This window comes from Saimiri boliviensis, chromosome 12, assembly GCF_048565385.1.
Source record: "Saimiri boliviensis isolate mSaiBol1 chromosome 12, mSaiBol1.pri, whole genome shotgun sequence".
NCBI lineage: Eukaryota > Metazoa > Chordata > Mammalia > Primates > Cebidae > Saimiri > Saimiri boliviensis.
Window position 1 is genome coordinate 106353153 of NC_133460.1, and position 20891 is coordinate 106374043.

Consider the following 20891-nt stretch of genomic DNA (forward strand, 5'->3'; position numbering starts at 1 on the left):
ATGCCCTGGTTGCTGCTCACACTCTCTCTGTAGGGAGGCAGCACCCGCTTGGCCCTCTGCATGCCACTCCCCGCCCTCTTCATTGTACATCCTGAGTCAGTGCGGCTATAAGGCTGCAAGGTCATTCCCTGAGAGAGCTGGAGTCAGAGCGGCTGGGATGGAGCTCAGCCCAGTGTGGCCTTGAGGAGAGGGACTTCTTGCTGTCACATAGATCACAGTGATGAAGGGCCTGCACAGAGCCTGGTGTGCACACATTACATTGCTTCCCTTCCCTTGTTGCCACTTGTTTTTTATTTATTTATTTATTTATTTATTTATTTATTTATTTTGAGACACAGTCCTGCTCTGTTGTCTAGGCTGGAGTGCAGTGGTGCTATCTCGGCTCACTGCAACCTCTGCCTCCTGCTTCAAGTGATTCTCCTGCCTCAGTCTCCCAAGTAGCTGGGACTACAGGCGTGAGCCACCGCTCCTGGCCCTGTATTCATTATTAATCCATGCCCCAGTTGACATTCACACAGAGCCTGGGGTGCCTGAAGGAGCAGCCCGTGCACCTGAGATGCACACCTGGGTGTGCAAGAGAGGCGGGAGGGAGGGTCATGTGTGCTTTGAAACAGTTCATTCAGTGTCTTGTGTTTGGGAAACAGCATATCCTGTAGTGTTTGTCTTAACGGTGCCATCATTTGTGGAGCACTTTGCACGTGCTGGGCACCTTGCTACAGAAATGATCACATGACTGGTCACAAGGAATTCTCTCCAGATCCCTTTCCAGGCAGGAGTGTCACTGCCGTCTTTGACAGATGAAGATACTGAGGCTCCGAGAGGACCTTTTCCAAGGTTGCACAGCTTTTTATTGCTGGAGTGGGGTCAGGCTTCGGCGGTGTGGCCCCGGGCTCTGACCTCCTGCCACCTGCCCTATGCTACTTCTCAAGAGGGAGGAGGAGTGGCATTTTATTTCTTCATCTGTGGAGGCTCCCAGGCTTCACAGGATTATCTAAATAAATGTTGGGACCCTAAAAAATTTGGCTTCAAAATGTGACAAGCACAGCTCATAATTGAAATGGGCAAATGTGCACTTTTATTTATTTATTTTTTTTTTGAGATGCAGTTTTGCTCTTGTTGCCCAGGCCGGAGTGCAATAGCATGATCTCGGCTCTGCAACCTCCACCTCCCGGGTTCAAGCGATTCTCCTGCCTCAGCCTTTCAAGTAGCTGGGATTACAGGCATGTTCCACCATACCCGGCTAAGTTTTGTGTTTTTAGTAGACACAGGGTTTCTCCATGTTGGTCAGGCTGGTCTTAACCTCCCAACCTCAGGTGATCCGCCCACCTCAGCCTCCCAAAGTGCTGGGATTACAGGCGTGAACTACCATGTCTGGCTAATGTGCGCTTTCATATGGCTGCAAAGCGTCCCGTGTCTCAGCCTCATTGGCTTCTGGGCCTGGGCCTCGTCCTTGGTTCCTTCATTCCAGTAAATGTGCCGCTGACTCTGTACTGAGAATTCAGCAGGGAAGGTAGAGGGTCCCTGCCCTGATGCTGGGAGCCGCGATCTCCCTGCCGGCTCTGCCACCTCTCCCTGCCCTGCCAGAGGCCTCTACCACCTCCCGTGTCTCCCCTGGGGCTGTGCCGCTGAACTCTGGACAGGCAGTATGGCAAGCCCACTGGAGCAAAGACCCGGGGAGGCAGCGTGGGTTCCCAGACGAGGACAGGGCCAGGGTTCTCGCCATGGGTCTCTTTGCCAAGTTGCATAATTCCTCGAGTCTCAGTCTCCTCTTCTGTAAACTAACTTGTCTTCCTTCTCCATAGCGGTGATGAGGAATCCTAAAAGCAGCACTTGGTAAAGCTGTAAGATACCATACACATATAAGCAACTAAGTATTTTTTTTTAATAATTCCTTTTTTTTTTTTTTTTTAAGCTAAAGACTCGGTCTTTAAATTGCTGGGCTTTCTCATCTGAGAGTGGAAAATCTGTTCTCCCTGCATGGGCTCCAAGGTCCCTTCGACAAGCTGCTTTCCCCAGGGCCCTGCGAGAGACATTTTCTTGTTCCTTAGCTTGACTCAGGCTCCAAGCATGCTACGGACTTTCCTGGCTCCTGTGCTCTTGGACGTGGGTCCCAATCCTGACTCTGTTCTTCGCCCTCTGAAGAGGAGGGGCTTCGTGAGTGAGTGCGTGCAAAGCCCATCACACAACACCTGGCAAACAGAAGTGCTCACAATGTGAGCTGTCCTTATGACTGCTGTTAGCGTTAACTCTTTTATTGTAATTATTTAAATGTGTTTGAATATTTCATATATATTCAAGTTTTATCACCAAAAATAAAATCAGCATGCCCGAGACATAGGTGAGGTCCTTGAAATCTCAGGGCCACCGTTTGTCTTCTGTTCCTCAGGGAGGTCAAACTCTTTGGTCTTAGAAATCTTTTGTTTGTTTGTTTGTTTGAGAGCGCATTCTGCTCACCCAGGCTGGAGTGGAGTGGTACAATCTTGGTTCACTGCAACCCCCGCCTCCTGGGTTCAAGTGATTCTCATTCCTCAGCCTCCATATTAGCTGGGACCACAGGTTCACACCAACACACCTGGCTAGTTTTTTTGTGTTTTTAGTAGAGACAGGGTTTTGCCATGTTGGCCAGGCTGGTCTTGAACTCCTGGGCTCAAGTGATTCACCCACCTCAGCTTCCCAAAGTACTGGGATTATGGCTATGAGCCACCTTGCCTGGCCTGGTCTCAGAAATCTTATCAGTCACCTGGCCCCACCCCATGCCTGGCCTACAGATTGCCAGGCCACACTTGTCCACCTCATAGCCATTTGTCAGATCCAGAAAAGATGAGTCGTTTTCCATCATAACGAAAAAGCACCGCTGTGCTTGCCCTGAGGAACCTGGGAAATCTACCTTTCAAAGTGCAGCTGCGGTCTGTGGGCCCCTCCCCCGGAAAAATGCCGAGGGCAGCTCTCAAAAGGATGGCCTGTGTGTTCCTCATGCCGTGGTGTCTGTCCTGTGGCTTCTAACTATGGCCAGTGGGTCATGCCCCGCCTAGAACTGGCCACTAAAATGCAGATCTCAGAAGATTCCATTTTGCTGCTTTATGACAAGTTTTGCTTTTCTTTTCAAAACCAGAGTCAACAGATTTGAGCAGCAGTGGGCTCAGCTTTCACTCTGTTGGTGAGAACTCCATGGGTGTTCTGAAGTGGGGCACACAAATTCCAGGGAGCCTGCTCTTGAGTTGGGTTGCTGTAGAGTCATTTTAAGAGCTGTATTACTTGGCTGGGGTGGTGGTTCACGCCTGTAATCCCAGCGCTCTGAGAGGCCGAGGAATTGGAAAACTACCCAGGCAACATATCGAGACCTTATCTCTACAATTTTTTTTTAATTAGCTTGGTGGGGTGGTGCACGCCTGTAGCCCCAGCTACTCAGGTGGCTGAGGTGGGAGGATCACTTGAGCCCAGGAGGTCGAGGCTGTGATGAGCTATCGTGATACCTCTGTACTCTAGCCTGGGTGACAGAGCAGGACCCTATATCTAAAAAAAATAAATTTAATTCAAACAACAATTTTTAAAAAGAGTTCTACATTACTCAATTTGTATTAGAAAAAAGTCAAAGTAGCACATCGTTACTTAGAATGATGTAAATTTATTTCAGCTGAACAACTGACTTCATTTAAAGATAAGTGAATAATCTTTTTTTTTTTTTTTTTTTTTTTTTCTGAGACTGACTGAGACCGAGTTTCGCTCTTGTTGCTCAGGCTGGAGTGCAATGGCGCGATCTCGGCTCACCGCAACCTCCGCCTCCTGGGTTCAGGCAATTCTCCTGCCTCGGCCTCCTGAGTAGCTGGGATTACAGGCACGCACCACCATGCCCAGCTAATTTTTTGTATTTTTAGTAGAGACGGGGTTTCACCATGTTGACCAGGATGGTCTCAATGTCTTGACCTCATCATCCACCCGCCTCGGCCTCCCAAAGTGCTGGGATTACAGGCGTGAGCCACCGCGCCCGGCGTAAATAATCTTCTTTAATCTTTTTTTTTTTTTTTTTCCGTGTTGGAGTCTCCCTCTTGTCCCCCAGGCTGGAGTGCAGTGGTGCGATCTTGGCTCACTGCAACCTCCACCTCCCGGGTTCAAGTGATTCTCCTGCCTCAGCCTCCTGAGTAGCTGGGACTACGGGCACGTGCCACCATGCCCCACTAATTTTTTTGTGTTTTTAGTAGAGATGGGGATTTACCATGTTGGCCAGGATGGTCTCGATCTTCTGACTTCCTGATCCGCCCGCCTCAGCCTCCTAAAGTGCTGGGATTACAGGCGTGAACCACCGCGCCCCGCCTAGCCTTTCCTTCCTTACACTCCCCCGCCTGCCTTGGCATCCTTTGATGGCTCTTTCCTGAATTGGCTGCTGGCGTGGTGGTTCTTCCATGGCAGTTTTCTGTTTGCATTGCCCCGCCTACATGGACTAACTCGCTGGCATTGTATTGTAAGGGGGGCTTTCCCTTCTTCCCCATTTGTTCATGTCTTTATTTAGACCTAAATGGATGCATGAATTATTACTTTCTTCCATGGGTATAATCCAGAACTCTGTGTGTTTGTGTGTATGTTTGTGTGTGATGCTCAAATAGTCCCAGATTTGGCAATGGGAGCCCCTTTACATGGTTCTTATGTCCTTCGATGTGACTCCCAAGGAGAAAGCCGCAGGTAGGTGTGCGATTGCACATATGCATGCATGCACACAGCCCTCCACAGCTACTTCTGGATTTATCTGACCCCTCTGATTTCAGCCCTGACCTGCGGGTTCTTTGGAGTCCAACCACCTTCTGTATATGCAGGCTCTTCTCTGTGAGAACCTGGCTCCTGTTATTCTTGATACTGGATACTGTTCTTTTTAATAAATAACAAAGGGAAGGGAACAGAAGCCTTTCAGACAGCACCATCCTGGAGAGAGGGAGGGAGAAGCTTTTTTTTTTTTTTTTTCCATCTGGAAAGCCCTTTGCACACATCAGCCTATTGAAGCACTTTGCTTGATTCAGCTATTCTCCCCTCAGGACCTTCCTGGATCGTCCCAGCCTGTGGAATCCTGGGTTTCTATGGCAGTTTGTTCTTCTGTTACCACCTGCTGCCGTCTGAATGTTTGTATCCCTTTCAGTCCCAAAATTCCTATGTTGAAATCCTTACCTCCAAGGCACTGGTATGGGGAGGTGGAGCTTTGGGAGGTGATTAGGTCATAGGGGCGGAGCCTCTGTGAATGGGATTAGTGCCCTTATAAAAGAGGCCCCACCATGCTGCCTTGCCTCTTCTGCCATGTGAAGATGCAGTGAGAAGGAGCTGTCTGTGAACCAAGAAGGGGTTCTTATGAGACACTGAGCCTGCTGGCGCCTGATCTTGAACTTCCCAGACTCCAGAACTGTGAGCAATAAATCTCTGTTGTTCATAAGCCATCCCATCTACGGGATTCTGTTGTAGCAGTCTGAGCCAATGAAGACACCACCCTTCCCACTTCTCCTTGCTGTGGACTTTCAGCTCCTCCTGCTCAATTAGCCTGTCACTGTTGGGGTGTGCGATTTCCATGGAATCCACCCCGGTGCCTGCCACGGGGCTCTTCCCATGGCCTGGATCATATGTACAGAACTGAAGATGTGGGCTTTTAAGGCCGGAGGCTGAATGTCGTCCTCTCTGGGCAGGGTCCATTCCACCAGTCTCTCAAAGGGGTGACTCATGGCCCTCAGCAGAAGCACTTGTTGATAGGACAGCCTTCTCTCCCCCACATTCCAGTGGCAAATCAACCGTTTGCTGGCCTGACTAAATCTGTAGTGGGCTGCAGCAGCTGGTGACAGCAGCTGGTGGTTAAAATCTGACAGATTTTTTTTTCTATGAAAAATATCTCAGTCACTCTAGTCCCAGAACCGCCACCAGCAGAACTTAGAAGCCGTTAATAGCCTCTGAGAGTTGTTCTGAGAAGAGCTTTTTAGAAAAATCCCATTTCCCCAGAAACCAGCTCTCTCCCATCCTTAGCCACCTGTAAAATATTCAGATCATTACCAAGTCAGAAAGGCCCTGGAACTGACAGCACAGTGTAAACTAGACAGTTCATTTCTTTTTTAGCAGTCCTATGGTTCAACCTAATGTATATGTGTCTATACATGTATGTGTTTATTTTTGTATCATTATATATAATGATTTGGTATGGAAGGTTTGTAGATCTTTATTCAGAGCCTTTGATTTATGCACTGTTCTAACACCCTCAGCCGTGTTTCTTAGCCTGTAGTCTGTTAGAAGCAGAGAACTGCAAGGCATAAGCTGGCAGGAGGAGGCAGGTGAGTGGGTGAGCAGAAGTGACAGCTGATGGCCTGAGAGTGAGGGACAAGGCTGAGTGTTGTGTGCATAGTCCTGCGCCTTCACTTTTCCAGACAGAAGGGCTAAAGCTCAGAGAAGTCCCCTGGCTTAGATCGGTGGTGGGCCTGGACTGGAATCCAACGCCCTCAACTTCACATATAGGGGTTGCATTTGCACCAATGTCACTCACTTATGTCACAGTTGCCTAGGACGACTGAGTGTCATTGAGAAAGTATTTATGTTCAAGATCCTGTGTCTGAAAAAAGTCAGGGAAGTGTTTATGATTTAAAAAATAATTCCATCCCTTGGCTGGGCACAGTAGCTCATGCCTGTAATCCCAGCAATTTGGGAGGCTGACGCGGGTGGATCATCTGAGGTCAGGAGTTTGAGACCAGTCTGCCAAACACGGAGAAACCCAATCTCTACTAAAAATACAAAAATTAGCCAGGTGTGGTGGTGGGCGCCCATAATCCTAGCTACTCAGGAGGCTGAGACAGGAGAATCAGTTGAACCCAGGAGGTAGAGGTTGCAGAGAGCCGAGATCGTGCCACTGCACTCCAGCCTGGGTAACAAAGAGCAAAACTCTGTCTCAAAAAAAAAAAAAAAATTCCATCCCAAAGAATTTAGATGAAAATGCCGTCACGTAGAATATGTGGGCAGTCTTCTATTCCACGTCCTCTTCACTGGGATCTCATTTTCTCCAGTGGTGCCTAATGGATGAAGCCTGACTACATTCCTGCCTTGGAATGAGGCAGGCAAGTCTAGGCTCACAGTGGAAAATATGAATACAGAAGCAGGGAAAAGACAGTGGCGTTCTGATTGCCTCCATCTCTGAAGGCTTTCACTGAGTTATAGATTGAAGTTGTTCCCTGGCACTTTACATAACTTCTTGCATATGCTTTCTAATTTATTTCACTTATGAAAGTAGTATATGTTCAGAATAGAACTAGAAAGTAGACATAAATTTCATTAAGAAGAAAAAAACACAAATGATTTCAACACTGAAAGAGAATTACCATTAACACCTTGGCAATTACTTGTCCACATTGCTTCATTTTCAGACTATTACTCTCTCTCTCTCTCTTTCTCTCTCTCTCTTCGCTATCTCTCTGTCACATGCTCTTGTGTGTATGTCTATACGTGGACTGTAGAGACATACATACCATGAATATTGACATACACATAAAATGTGCTGCTAAGTTTCTTCAATTTATTTTCTATTAATAATGGACACATTTACATCTAGATACATGAAGATATACATTATTATTATTATTATTATTATTATTATTATTATTTGAGATAGAGTTTTGCCCTTGTCGCCCAGGCTGGAGTGCAGTGGTACGATCTCTGCTCACTGCAACCTCTGACTCCCAGGTTCAAGTGATTCTCCTCCCTCAGCCTCCAGGGTAGCTGGGATTACAGGCGCTGCCACCACGCCTGCCTAATTTTTTGTATTTTTAGTAGAGACGGGGTTTCACCATGTTGGCCAGGCTGATCTCAAACTTTTGGCCTCGGGTGGTTCCCACCTCCCAAAGTGCTGGGATTACAGGTGAGCTACCACGCCTGGCCTACCTTACTTTTTAAACAGTTGCAAACGAGCCCATCCTATGGGTGTGCCTTCATTTGATGTACTGTCCTCTACTATTGGGCATTTTGGTTGTTTCCAGGTTTTTCGCTGTCCTGATTACAGCTGTGATCAGGATCTTGGCCCATGCCCTTAATTATCTCCTTAAAATAAATTCTTGGAAGAACCATGGCTGTGTCAAAAGAAACAGTCTTTTGTGGCTTTCAGTGTGTGCTGCCAAAACTTCGGGGCTCTGTTTTTCCACTCAGGTTTTCTGACTTTGGAAAGTGCATATTGCCTGTAGTTTAGGATTCTGCACATTGCAATTCACCCAGACACACATCCAGAGCTCCTGCCGTCCTCACTCTTGTGGGCTGCCTGCTGCTTCCATTTCCCCTTCTAGAGATCTCTCTGACTCCTTGGGTGTGGTTGCATGGCTTCAGGATCTTGTTCTGGAGGAAGTGGAATGGTGAGTGGGAACATGGAGAATGGAGAATAAGCAGTAAAGTGTGGGTGCGCACATGTGCTAGTCCAATTGTATTAAGAAAATAGTTTTCGGAAATTCACCTTGGACCACCCGCTCTCATTCATCTCAATGCCAAAGACACTTTATGGCCGAACATTGGGTTGAAGCGTCAGGCTGATTCTTCTGCTTAGAATTAAGCCCCACTTCTCTGCCCTGGCCTTGTGATCTGTCTCCTGTCCCCCTTTTCTCCTCATGGTCCCTGCGTTGTTTTTTTGGGGTTTTTTTTTTTTTGGAGACGGAGTCTCCCTCTGTCACACAGGCTGGAGTGCAGTGACGCAATCTTGGCTCACTACCACCTCTGCCTCTGCCTCTCAGGTTCAAGAGATTCTTGTGCCTCAGCCTCCCATAACTGGGATTACAGGTGCATACCACCACACCCAGCTAATTTTTGTACTTTTAGTAGAGACGAGTTTCACCATGTTGGCCAGGCTGGTCTCAAACTCCTGACCTCAAGTGAACCGCCGCCCACCTTGGCCCCCCAGAGTGCTGGGATTACAGGTGTGAGCCACTGCACCCAGCTGGAATCCCCCTTCGCTATCTGTACTCTAGTTGCAGTGACTTTTTGCCGTTCTTCTAGAATACCAAACTCCTTCCTGATCCAGGGCTTTCAATATGTGGCTCCCTGAACGACGGATAGGGCTGAGGGTAGGGGTATACTCTTCCTTTCTTAAACTTCAAAATTTTTTCTGGAGACAGGGTCTCACTATGTTGCCCAGGGTGGTCTTCGATTTCTGGCCTCAAGTGATCCTCTAGCCTCAGCCTCACCAAAGTGTTGGGATTACAAGTGTGAGCCACTGTGCTTAGCCCCTCTTTCTTCCCCTTACTCTTCAACCTTTGGGACAAAGCCATGTGCAGAGATGAAGAGCATGACTCCTGGGGTCAGGCTTGGGTCTGTATCCTGATTCTGCCACTTACCTGCTGTGCAACCTTGGACAAACTGCTCAGCCTCTCTCTGCCTTAGTTTTTACATCTGTAAAACGTGTTTAATGATAGTGTCCACCTCATAAGGGTTGTGAGGATCAAATGCAGTGCTGTCTGTATGTACTTAGAACAGTTCCTGGCACGTAGTAAGCACCAGGAAACATTCGTTGTTACCGAGCTGGCCTCAGCATGCACATCACATCACAAGGAAGTTTTCCAGAACCCCCACTGGGGGCCAAGAGCTGTTAGTTTGTGTTCTCATGACCACCTGCACCTTCCTTCTTAGCAGTGACTGCAGTTGTTACTAAATAAGCATTGTAGAAAACACTCATCTGGGCTAGGCAAGGTGGCACATGACTGTAATCCCAGCATTTGGGGAGGCTGAAGTGGGAAGATCGCTTGAGCCTTGGAAGTTGAGGTTACAGTGAGCCATGAGGGCGACGCTGCATTTCAGCCTGGGTGACAGAGGGAGATCCTGTTTCAAAAACAAAAACTAAAACTGATCTTGCCTGAGGCTGTCCCGTGAGAGGTTCCACGAAGGCAGGTACCACTGCTCTCTCGTTTCACAGCAGAGAATTGGTTTTCAATAAGGGTCTGCTCAAGGAGTGGAAAGAATGGTCCTGCTGCTTACGCCTGCAGAACAGAGTTCATCAGAAGTTCCCTCAGGGACCTCCCTGACGAAAGGATAGGGTAACTGACCGCAAGACGGTGGGTGTCTGAGGACTGGGCCTCGTCCAGCATCCCAAGCCAGCCTGTGCTTGGAGATTGCAGACTCTCTCAGTCCCCGAAGGACCAGGGCGATTTTTAAATATCTAACTCATAATAGATGAACACTTTTAAAAATATAATTAAGGCCAGATGTGGCGGTTCATGCCTGTAATCCCAACACTTTGGGAGGCCGTGGCAGGTGGATCACCTGAGGTTAGGAGTTCGAGGCCAACCTGACCAACATGGCAAAACCCCATCTCTACTAAAAATGCAAAAATTAGCTGGGTGTGGTGGCGGGCACCTGTAATCCCAGCTACTCAGGAGGCTAAGACATGAGAATAGCTTGAACCTGGGAGGCAGAGGTTGCAGTCAGCTGAGATTGACTGCAACATTGTACTCCAGCCTGAGTGACAGAGTGAGACTCTGTCTCAACAAGAAAAATGATATATATATAAATTATATATATATAAATTTATGTATATCTTATATATGTATATAAATATATGTAATTTATTATTTATGCATATTTATATATATTCACATAGAAAAATATTCATATATATATATAAATGAATTACTAGAAAAAGAAGTGAAACTCAAGGCCAGGCTTTCTCAACCTTGGCATTATTGATGTTCTGGGCCACGTAGTCCTTTGTCTTGGGGACTGTCCTGTGTGTGGTAGGATGTTGAACCTGTCCTTTTACGATTAGATTTAACAGACATGAACATAGTCTTTCAAATTGCTACAAAGGGGCCAGGCGCAGTTGCTCATGTCTGTAATCCCAGCACTTTGGGAGGCTAAGGCGAGTGGATCACTTGAACTCAGGAGTTTGAGACCAGCCTGGCCAACATGGTGAAACCCCATCTGTACCAGAATTCCAAGAATACAAAAATTAACCAGGCATGGTGGTGCATGCCTGTAATTCCAGCCACTTGGGATAGACTGGTGATAATCTTGTCACAGACAAGACTTAGCATAGACTGGTGACCGACCCTGCTTTGAGCAGCACCAAACTCGTCCCTCACAGAAAGGGAAACTGAGGCCCTGGTCAGAATCCAGATAGCAATGTGCTGTTAAAACACCATTTAAAACTCATCGGAATATTTCTGAGTTTCGGTTCTTTCCCTTTTCTCTCCCCAGTTCACCTGTGGCAGATGATGTCATCCAGCCAGTTGTCCCCACGGACCTGGAAAACCCATCCTTAGCTGCCTCTTCCCACCACGGTGATGTTGTTGGTCAGGTCTCTACGGATCTGATAGCCCAGAGGTACGCTGGGGGCCCTGGAGCTGGTGATGAGACCCTGGGTGCAATCCCTGAGGCTGTCTCCCTCCCCCTGTGCCCTCTGCTCTCCTGCAGTTTCACCCCCTCTGCGCACACATGCAGGGTATGCACACTTATCCTGAATAAGTGTGTGCCAGGGCTGGGGACTCTTCTTGTGACCTTAGGAATGATCTGAGACACTAGGAAGACTAGGAGAAGGAGACTAGGGTCTCCCCCGACCCGGCCCCCAGCACATACAAGGGGCATGTTAGAGATTTTCCCACGTGGCCCTCAGGGTCCCCATTTGAAATGGACATCCTCCAGGAGAGAGAAGGTGCTGTTTTTTTTTGTTGTTTTTTGTTTGTTTGTTTGTTTGTTTGTTTGTTTGTTTTTCAGGAAATTCTTGAGTTAGCTGTCTTCTGGTCTCCTGGGGCAGAGCTGGATTCACTGCTCATTTTCTCTCATTTCTTGGTGGCGGTCAGAGAAGAGGGTCAGCAGCACATGGCAGAGGAGCCAGGGGCCTGGGGTGCTGCTGCCCTTCTGCCATGTCACCTCCCACCAGCCTCCCTTCTCCTTGCTCTCACACCCCAGCAACCCCACACTGATCACGGTTCTCCATCTACACTGTGCTTGGCCTGGATTCAGACTTCACTGCTCCCTCTGCCTGCAAACTTGGCGTTGAACCTGGGCTTTTCCAGAATCAGCCTCAGGGTCAGCTCAGATGCCCATATATGCACATATAGGCACACAAGTATCCATGTCTGCCTCCACATGTCTCTATACGCATATGCACACATCCACATGTCTCTATACACACATACACATGTATGTCCCCATGTCTTTATACACACGTACACATGTACGCCCCTACATGTCTGTCTCTATACACGTGTCTGTGAATACAAATACACACATTTTAATTTCTGTTCAGATCAGTGAAACAACTGCTTTTTGCTTAACATTGTATAGTGCTGGCAAAGCCATGGTGACTGGGACAGATACTGCCCCTTTCTTCCCAGGACTCATGACCCAGTGGCCCTTCCTCTAAGAAGCCTTCTCCCCATGCTGAGAGAATTCCTCCAGTCATGTCCCTATGTCACTGCCCTGCACAGATTCTTGTAAATGACCATCTCCTTTGCTGGACTGGGAACTCCTGGGGGGAGGAACTGGTCACGTGTCATCTCTGGAACCACAGGAGCCAGGATGGCATTGGGCAGGCCCTGGAGGAATGGTGGTGACTTGAACCAGATGAGGGAGGACAGGGGCCTGGAGGGCCATCCCCTGCTGACCACCTTCCTTGGGGTACAAGTGGACAGTCGACAGAACCAATACGCCTATTTAAAACTAGGAGGAGGTGCCTGGTGGGGGAGAAGGCAGAGGACGGGATAGATGGGATGGGAAACTGCAGTCCAGAGTGATATTCCAGGGTAGCCGTGCACTGATGTAGAATTTTAGATGTTTCTTTTACAGGGAGGAGTCAGCCATAGTTCTTACTTATGTATGAATTTAACTTAAAGGAAAAACCCTAGCTGGGGACGAAGGTACCAACACTCAGGAAGTTTACAGAAGTTTCCAGTGAGAAGTGGGGCACCCCTTTCTGTGTCTCCTGTTCCTCCCCCTCTCTGTCCCACTTGGCTCCCTTGACCACCACCATTTTGGGAAGACGCAGGGGCCTCTCACTCGGTGCTCCCATCTTACAGTTGGGGGATGCAGGAGATGAGGGTAAGGGACTCCAGACACTCAAGACCAGGGGACTTTTGACATTCTGATTGTTACTTAAGTGGTTCACAGAAGTCAAGATTAGCATTTGTTTACACATTGTCTGGGTAAGGTGGAAATTACAGTCCTTAATTACTTCTTACAAGTTGCAGGTGCCAAGATGGCATGGGTTTGGACGGCTTGCCTGTCACATTTGGGTCACAGAGAGCGGTTTCAATAGAAAGCCGAGGCATGGCTGAGGTGTGCAGTTTTATGGGGCTTTTACCATGTCACACTACAACCCTGACCAAGAGTGGCCACAGAATGCAGGAAGGGACCAGTGGCTACGCAGAGATGTCAGTGCTGAGAACTTGGCCAGCTTCTTGGCTTTATCGCCTCATGGAAGGACTCAGAACGTGGGACAGAATGCAGACATGATTAAAACGTAACCTAGGGAAGTATTTGAGTAAGGAATGAGCAATTTCGGTGCCTTGTTGTTACCAAATATTTATCCAGAGTTGTGTTGTTGTGTTGTTTTTACTGGATTGGTAGACAAGAGATAGTTTTGTTAAACCAAGGATTGGGCGGGGCGTGGTGGCTCACGGTGGTAATCCCAGCACTTTGGGAGGCCAAGGCAGGTGAATCACCTGAGGTCAGGAATTTGAGGCCAGCCTGGCCAACATGGCAAAATCTCATCTCTACTAAAAATACCAAAAAACTTAGCTGCCCGTGGTGGCAGGCACCTGTAATCCCCGCTACTGGGGAAGCTGAAGCAGGAGAATCACTTGAACCCGGGAGGTAGAGATTGCAGTGAGCCATGATCACACCATTGCACTCCAGCCTGGGCAACAAGAGCAAAACTCAGTCTCAAAAAAAAAAAATGAAAAAAAGCTGAATGATAAAGTGGAGGAATTATTTTTAATTTAGAAAGTGGATCTCCCAAAGTCTTCTCTGAATAACAGAATTCCTTTGTACCCTTTAGAGGGTACTTTGACATTCATGAATCAAATCTGTCAAGTCAGCACCCAGCGTGCTGAGTACATTGCAGTGCACCTCTGGACTTCTTCAGAGCCTTTGAGTTTCCAGTGTCTGGCTGGCTGCTGTTGGGTTGAACCACATGAATGACCACACTGGCAATTGTCAAATATTGAGAATTTCATGTGGTTTACACCAACGCAAGATTCTGTTCTTGTTCTGGTTTTTCATGGTTCTTGAGCTGCTTTATCTGTATAGGTAGATTCTGACTTTCTGAATAATCTTGGATATCCAAGATCAGTCTCCTTTTATCCCTTGTCTCTCCACCCCTGTAACTTCTGTAAAGCAGGGCTCATCCCCAGAGTGCTCAGGGCATAAGGAAGCCTTGCCCCTGGGCAGAGGGCCCACAGAGCTGCTGCTGATGACCAAGCATGGGGATTCATAACTTGGACGATCTAAGCCAGAACAAAGCCTTGCCTATGGTTTTGGGATGGTGTTTATCACTTTTCCCTTGGTGAATATTTTCCTTCCTGCTTAAGTTTTTCTTGGGCCAAGTTTGAAAATAACATCCCTCCTCTGAGCACGGGCTCATGCCGTGAAGGTAAAGTGAACAGATGTGTGCTGGGGAAGAACTGACCAGCCAGTTCAGGGTTAACTGCGCAGGCGCCCAGCGCCCTCTGGAAATCTGCACATCAGCTTGTTTGGGGCTGCTCATGCTTCCACGTGGACTGGCTGGTGCTCGAATGCCAGTGGATCTCACCAGCGACCAGAAATGTCTGGATGTGCCTGCCTCGAAGTTTCCAGCCAATTCACAAGCACCTCTCAGCACCTTCTGATTTGGGCTTTGGGGCTTTTCAGTGGCTGCCTCTGAGAGATGCCTGTTCTGTCTCCCATGACTGAGTCTCATTTTGTCAAGTCCCAGGCCTCCGTGGGACTGGCTGTCCGGCGTTTGTATCCACCAAGCCTGGCCCTCCAAACCCACAGTTTCACAGCACTTTCCTCTTTGCAGTTTGCATCTCACTTTCAGCATAACCTGAGTCTTTGGCCTTAACGCCCGCCCTATGACGTGATATCATGTGCGCTTGGGGATTCGGGAAGAAACAAATCAGAAGGCCTGGGAGAAAGGGCTGTTGTGCTAAATGCCTTCCAGATGGCGATGTGAAATGGGAGAGAAGGTGCTGTCGCCCATCTGCCCAACAGGATCATGTGTTCGGCCTGCATCTTGGGGGCTGTTATCACCCTCCCGTGACAGGCAGGGCTACTCTGGTGTTTGTCCTTGCCCAAGGGCTTCACTTGGCAGCTCCAGCCGATCTCTGAAGTGAAACGTGTTGTTAGTTCAGCGAGGGATCTGCCCAGGACTCAAAAGCCCCGAGCAGGGAATCAAAAACCACCAGCTGCTGACAGTGTCTCACTGCGGCCAGACCTGCAGGGCTGTGGGGCTGAAGGTGAGCCCTGGAGCGATGTCTGTGTGGCTGGAGACTGCAGCCTCATGGTCAGTGGGACCGGTGAGCAGTTGTTTGTGAGGACCTTAGCAAGATCCTAAGTCAGGGATAGCAAACTCCCCTGATCCATCGTCTCTGGTCCATTGGCAGTGGTTCCCTAGGGAGCTATGTTGAGATGGATTCTGAGGTCTGCTCCAGCTGGGCTTAACAGGAAAGAACGTCTTGGTCAATAAGTCATGGCTATCTGCTGAAAGTGTGGTCATTCGTATTGCTGTCAATTCTGTCCTAAACTAAAAGAAATAGCAGGTTGAATTTAAATCAATACATCCTTCCCCTTCCAAAAATATAAGTACTCTATATGAATTTGAATTCAGCTTCTTCATTATTCCAATAAGGTCTGGAAAACGCCGATGAACTCCTTCAATGGAAAAAGGCCTCCCAGACGTTTAACCCAGGCTGGCTTCCCGGGGGAGGAAGACAGTGAGATCATGCCAGCAGGTGGAATGAGACCACAGAAACTGTGGACCCCATGTCAGTGCCCTGTCCTCTCTGGGCCAGTTTTGGCAGCTGTCCAGAAGGTTCCACAAAGGCCTGGGATTGGTCCTGGGCATTTGTTAAGGGCCTGACTTCTGAGAACAATGTCTTTAAGGGAAGTCACTGCTGGTCACAGGAGGCTTGCACGAAGACGGGAGCTGACCGGGGTTGTGGGTGAGGAGCCGGCTGCTGCTACCTGCTTGCTCGGTCTGCTGGGGCAGCGTCACCCTCTGGCAGCTCAGGGGAAGTTCCATGGAGGCTGTCTGGCTCCTCGAGGGCCAGCTTCTGGATGCCGTGGGAAGTCAGGGAGGGCTCCAGTGGAAGGACCTGATCAGAACTGGAGTTGGGTCATTCTCGTGGCAGTGGGGCCTTGGATCTGAGGGGACAAAACAGAAAGCAGGCACAGCAGGATACTCAGGAGTTCTCAGAGAAGACAGATTCCAGAAGGAGAAGGAGGTGACTCAGCAGGAAGGAGCGATGAGGGGCAGGGGACCCAGAGAACCGGAAGTCGGTGCCTGGACCTGGCGGGCTGGTGGTGCCACTGCCAAGCTGGGAAAATTGGGGGAGGAAGAGGAGGGTCAGGAGGGAAGAGGAGGCCTTCTGTGGGGCCCAGGAGGTGTCTCTGGGGGCCCATGTGTTAGCGCTGGAACTGGGATGGTGAGTCACTGACTATTTCCTGGTGGGAGCCTGACCTCCTCAGCCCCTGGGTATGAGCCAACAGGCGTGGAAGAGTGGGAGGCTCCTTTCTTCAATGAGCTGTTGAGTCACACTTGTTTGGTGCCTTTGGCTAATAGGACCCGGCTGGCGCAGGAAGGGCGTGCCCATGGCAGTTGGGGCCAACGGAGGGAAGGGAGGCGGGAGCAGCCAGGTGGCCCCTCAGGAACAGGAGCAGCTTCGGGTGTTTAGGGCAGACGGGGAGCTTGGTGAGTAAGCCTTGGTTGTGCTGCCCCGGGGCGTTCTCAGAGAGGGGGCAGGGAATGGATTTGTAGCCTGGGGCGTCTACATCGGATCCCAGGACTGTCAGCTGTCACAGAGCTGGCCTTGCTGTGATTACAGCAGGCCACAGATCTACCATGCCGCCTCCCCTCCCCTCCCCTCTGCCACTGTTTTCCAAGACAGAGATCCTTCCTTGCAGTTTGATAAACAGTACCTTAAAGTCACAGAACCACACGCAGAACCACCTTTCCTCGATTTGCGTTAAACTAAGTAAAATCTTGGTGGAAAGTGTGTGGTGGAGGGAGGAGCGCACCAGTGTGGAGTCTGGAGAAAGGGAAGTGTTAGGCTAGTAGCTCGCGTTTGTAAGTGTTAGGCTAGTAGCTCGCGTTTGTACGTGGTCCGTTTGCTGATTATGAATACACGCCGGCCTCCAACATGTCGGCCTCCAAAGTGCAAAATAGCTCTTGTAAGGAGCTTAAATGCCCCTGGTGGTTTGCATTATTCATTTTGAGTCATTCTTATACAAAATAATTAATTTCAGCCACTGCCCAAATCGTTAGAAATAAAAGTTTGACAAAGGAGGCCAGTCACTCCGTCTGCAAACGTGCTTTGCTCTTTCGCTGGGTTTCGTCCAAGCACTTGTAACTTTTGTTCACCCACGGATTGCCCTGCGCTGGCTTTCCTAGGTCGTTACTCCCTGGGCTCTGTTTTTCTCTGTTCGTGGGGCCCCGAGGGAGCAGGCAGCGTGGGTCCAGCCCTGACTCTGCTCCCACGCTGTGGGCAGACTGTCCTGGGGGATGGGATCCTGGGATGCTGGGGTGCAGGTGGCAGATGTGTCCCCTGCCTTCGTGGAGCTCTGAGGCCAGGGCGGTAAGGGGCTGGGCAGTGCCTGCTGGACCTGCAGAATCTGCTAAGCTGTGACTGGACTTAGGGGCAGGACTGAGAGTCCTGTGTCCAGTGTGTGGTGTGGGTGCCCATGGCAGTTGTCCTTCAGACCAGGGTGCTAGCCTCTCTCTCAGGTGGCCCTCGAGAAGGTGGAGTGGGTAGACGTAGCAGCCCAGAAGCCCACGCACCCTGGACTCCTGCGATCTGGGAGCTCCCTGCGGTGTTTACCCCCAGAGGGAAGCAGTGATCCCTCACTGCAAGGGCTGTGACGCCACAAACCCCAGCTACCCCTTCAAGCTGGGTTTCAGGCCCTCGGTGCTGAGCCCTGTATTCCAACCTGGCCACCCCAAGACACCTTCAGCCCGGCCAGCCCCGCTGTGGACAGGAGCAGGGATGGCTGGAGAGGCTGAGAGGGCACCACCCTGAAAGCTGTTCCCCGGCTTCAGGAGGAGGCCATTGCTAGCCTTGATTTTTGCCAGTGGGGAAAACCAGACCCTCTTCTGCACGCCAAGCCTGTGCTTTTGGCTTTTGTGGGGAGTCGTCTCCTGTGCTACCTCGAGAGGCCGTTGTGGTTCCCCAGCTGTCCAGCAGGCGGCTCTCGCTCCCTGCCCGAGGGCCACCCTCCGAGGCGAAAGCCGTTCCTCCCCCAGGACACAGGCGGCCCAGCTGGGCCCGGGCAGGTTCCTGGATTACCCATCAGCCTTTCCTTTGGATTTTTCTCAGCCTTGGGATTTGCAGGCAGAGCCAGGGAATTTGTACAATTGTATTTTAGTTTTCACCTCATAGAGTTCCATTGCCTATCAAAAACTAATGGAAATCATCACACAAAAATCCTCTCCTCGGCCGGGCACGGTGGCTCACGCCTGTAATCCCAGCACTTTGGGAGGCCGAGGCAGGTGGATCACGAGGTCGAGAGATCGAGACCATCCTGGTCAACATGGTGAAACCCCGTCTCTACTAAAAATACAAAAAATTAGCTGGGCATGGATAATCCCAGCTACTCAGGAGGCTGAGGCAGGAGAATTGCTTGAACCCAGGAGGCGGAGGTTGCGGTGAGCCGAGATCGCGCCATTGCACTCCAGCCTGGGTAACAAGAGTGAAACTCCGTCTCAAAAAAAAAAAAAAAAAAAAATCTTCTCCTCTAAACAGAAATCAAACTAGGAAACTCACATGGTGTGTCCCGGACCCCTGAGATGCCTCTGTTCAAGGAACCCCGTTCTGCAGGAGCCTAAGGAGGGAGGAGCTTCAGGGCCTGGCCTGGGAGCCGCTGCGTGGCCGCCACAGGCCAGGCTGTGTTGAGTGGAGGCCTGGGTGGGGAAGCCCGGGAGCTTGTATGCCGGGGTTTAAAGAGTCCATGCCATGTGTGGGCGGGTGGGTTCGGTGGGGTGAGTAGGGCCTGATGAATGTGCCACTAATGACCCCAGCCCCATGTGGAATAATGCCCTCATTGTGTCCCCAGCACCTCCCCAGCTGCTGCCCACGTGGGTCCCGCTCCCTCGGCTGCAGAACACACAGCTTCACCTTCTGCCCCCGCTGGTGACGGAGTAGAAGCTTCCAGTCCCTCCTGCCCAGATCTGGCCAAGGACCTCAGCAGGTATTGCACAAGCCCCCTCCTCGGCAGCTGCCCCCAGAGAGCAGGGGTCTGGTGGTCGCTGCCCCCTAGGTCGTGGGGTGAGCTGCATTCTGGATGGTGCCATCAAGGCGGTGACCGTTTGACCTGTGAGACCATGACTCTGATCATTTGAGCTGTAGCAGATCTCAGGGTTACCCTTGCCCACCTGCTTCTCATGTCACACGCAGTGGGAAGCATGGTGTGAGCAAGTGTGTTAGGGTTCTGCAGAGAAACAAACCAATAGGATGGATGGATGGATGGATGGATGGATGATCTGTATGTGTATGTATTTCTATGTATATATATATATAAAATATGCAGAGAGAGGGATTTATTTTAAGGGATTGGCTCATGTGACTGTGGGGGCTGGCAAGTCTGAAATCATGCAGGGTAGGCTGGCAGGCTGGAGAGCAGGGAAGAGCTGAGGTAGCAGAGCCCCAAGGCCACCTGCTGGCAGAATTCCCTCTTCTTTGGGGGAGGTCAGCCCTTTTCCTTTAAGGCTTTCAGCTGATGGGATGAGGTCCACCCACATTATAGGAGGTAATCTGCTTTACCCAAAATCTACTGATTCAGATATTAATCTCATCTAAAAAAATTATCTTGACAGTAAAATTGAGACAGGTTAGATCAAATATCTGGGTTCAGTGGACCAGCCAATTTGATGCATAACGTGAATGATTAGAGCAAGTATGTGAAACTCCTGTTTCCATGCAAGCAATTGAGTTTGATTATAAATCATTAAAGCCTCCTCAGGAGCAATCTTTTTTTTTTTTTTTTTTTTGAGACGGAGTTTCACTCTTGTTACCCAGGCTGGAGCGCAATGGCACGATCTCGGCTCGCCGCAACCTCCGCCTCCTGGGTTCAGGCAATTCTCCTGCCTCAGCCTCCTGAGTAGCTGGGATTACAGGCACGCACCACCATGCCCAGCTGATTTTTTGTATTTTTAGTAGAGACGGGGTTTCACTATGTTGACCAGGATGGTCTCGATCTGTTGACCTCGTGATCCACCCGCCTCGGCCTCCCAAAGTGCTGGGATTACAGGCGTGAGCCACCGCGCCCGGTAAGAGCAATCTTAAGCAGTATTTTGTGGAGAGCCAAACGTACCTGGGTGTGCTGAGCACGGCAGGCCTCTGTCCTCAGGGAGCTCCTGCTGGCTGGGACACACAGTGCTGAAAGCTAAGCCATGGTAGAGGGCAAGAATATAAGGGATGCCCAAGGGGTAGATGACCACTGCCAAATCAGAGTGTCCAGAAGTAGTAGATAAATCAGAGGAAGGGAAAATCGCTGCATGCAGATGAGATTGTGGAACATGGGATGATAGTAGGATGGGCCCAGAGCTGGACCAGAGTCTGTCTTATCTGGATGATGCCATCCAGAGCATTAAACTCTTCTCTGTCCTGTATCTCCTGGCATCTCCCTGCAGCTCTGTTGGTCCTGAGTCCCAGAGGGACTTCCCATCTTTCAGATTGTTGTTGGCAGAGCAGAAACATTCATTCCACCCCTCTTGAATCCAC

The 20891-nt window shown here is 49.8% G+C and overlaps 1 protein-coding gene across 20 annotated transcripts in view; it reads left to right on the top strand.

Moving 5' to 3' along the window:
- Positions 1-20891, top strand: part of TACC2 (transforming acidic coiled-coil containing protein 2) — a 254931-nt gene that overhangs the window by 124310 nt on the left and 109730 nt on the right. For 13 of the 20 annotated variants that reach the window (XM_074383003.1, XM_074383020.1, XM_074383016.1 and 10 more), the window contains 2 exons: positions 11176-11301; positions 19225-19359. In XM_074383003.1, coding sequence (XP_074239104.1) covers positions 11176-11301; positions 19225-19359 — 261 coding nt within the window. The remainder of the gene's footprint in view (positions 1-11175; positions 11302-19224; positions 19360-20891) is intronic. The other 7 variants (XM_074383022.1, XM_074383011.1, XM_074383012.1 and 4 more) reach the window with 2 other exon arrangements.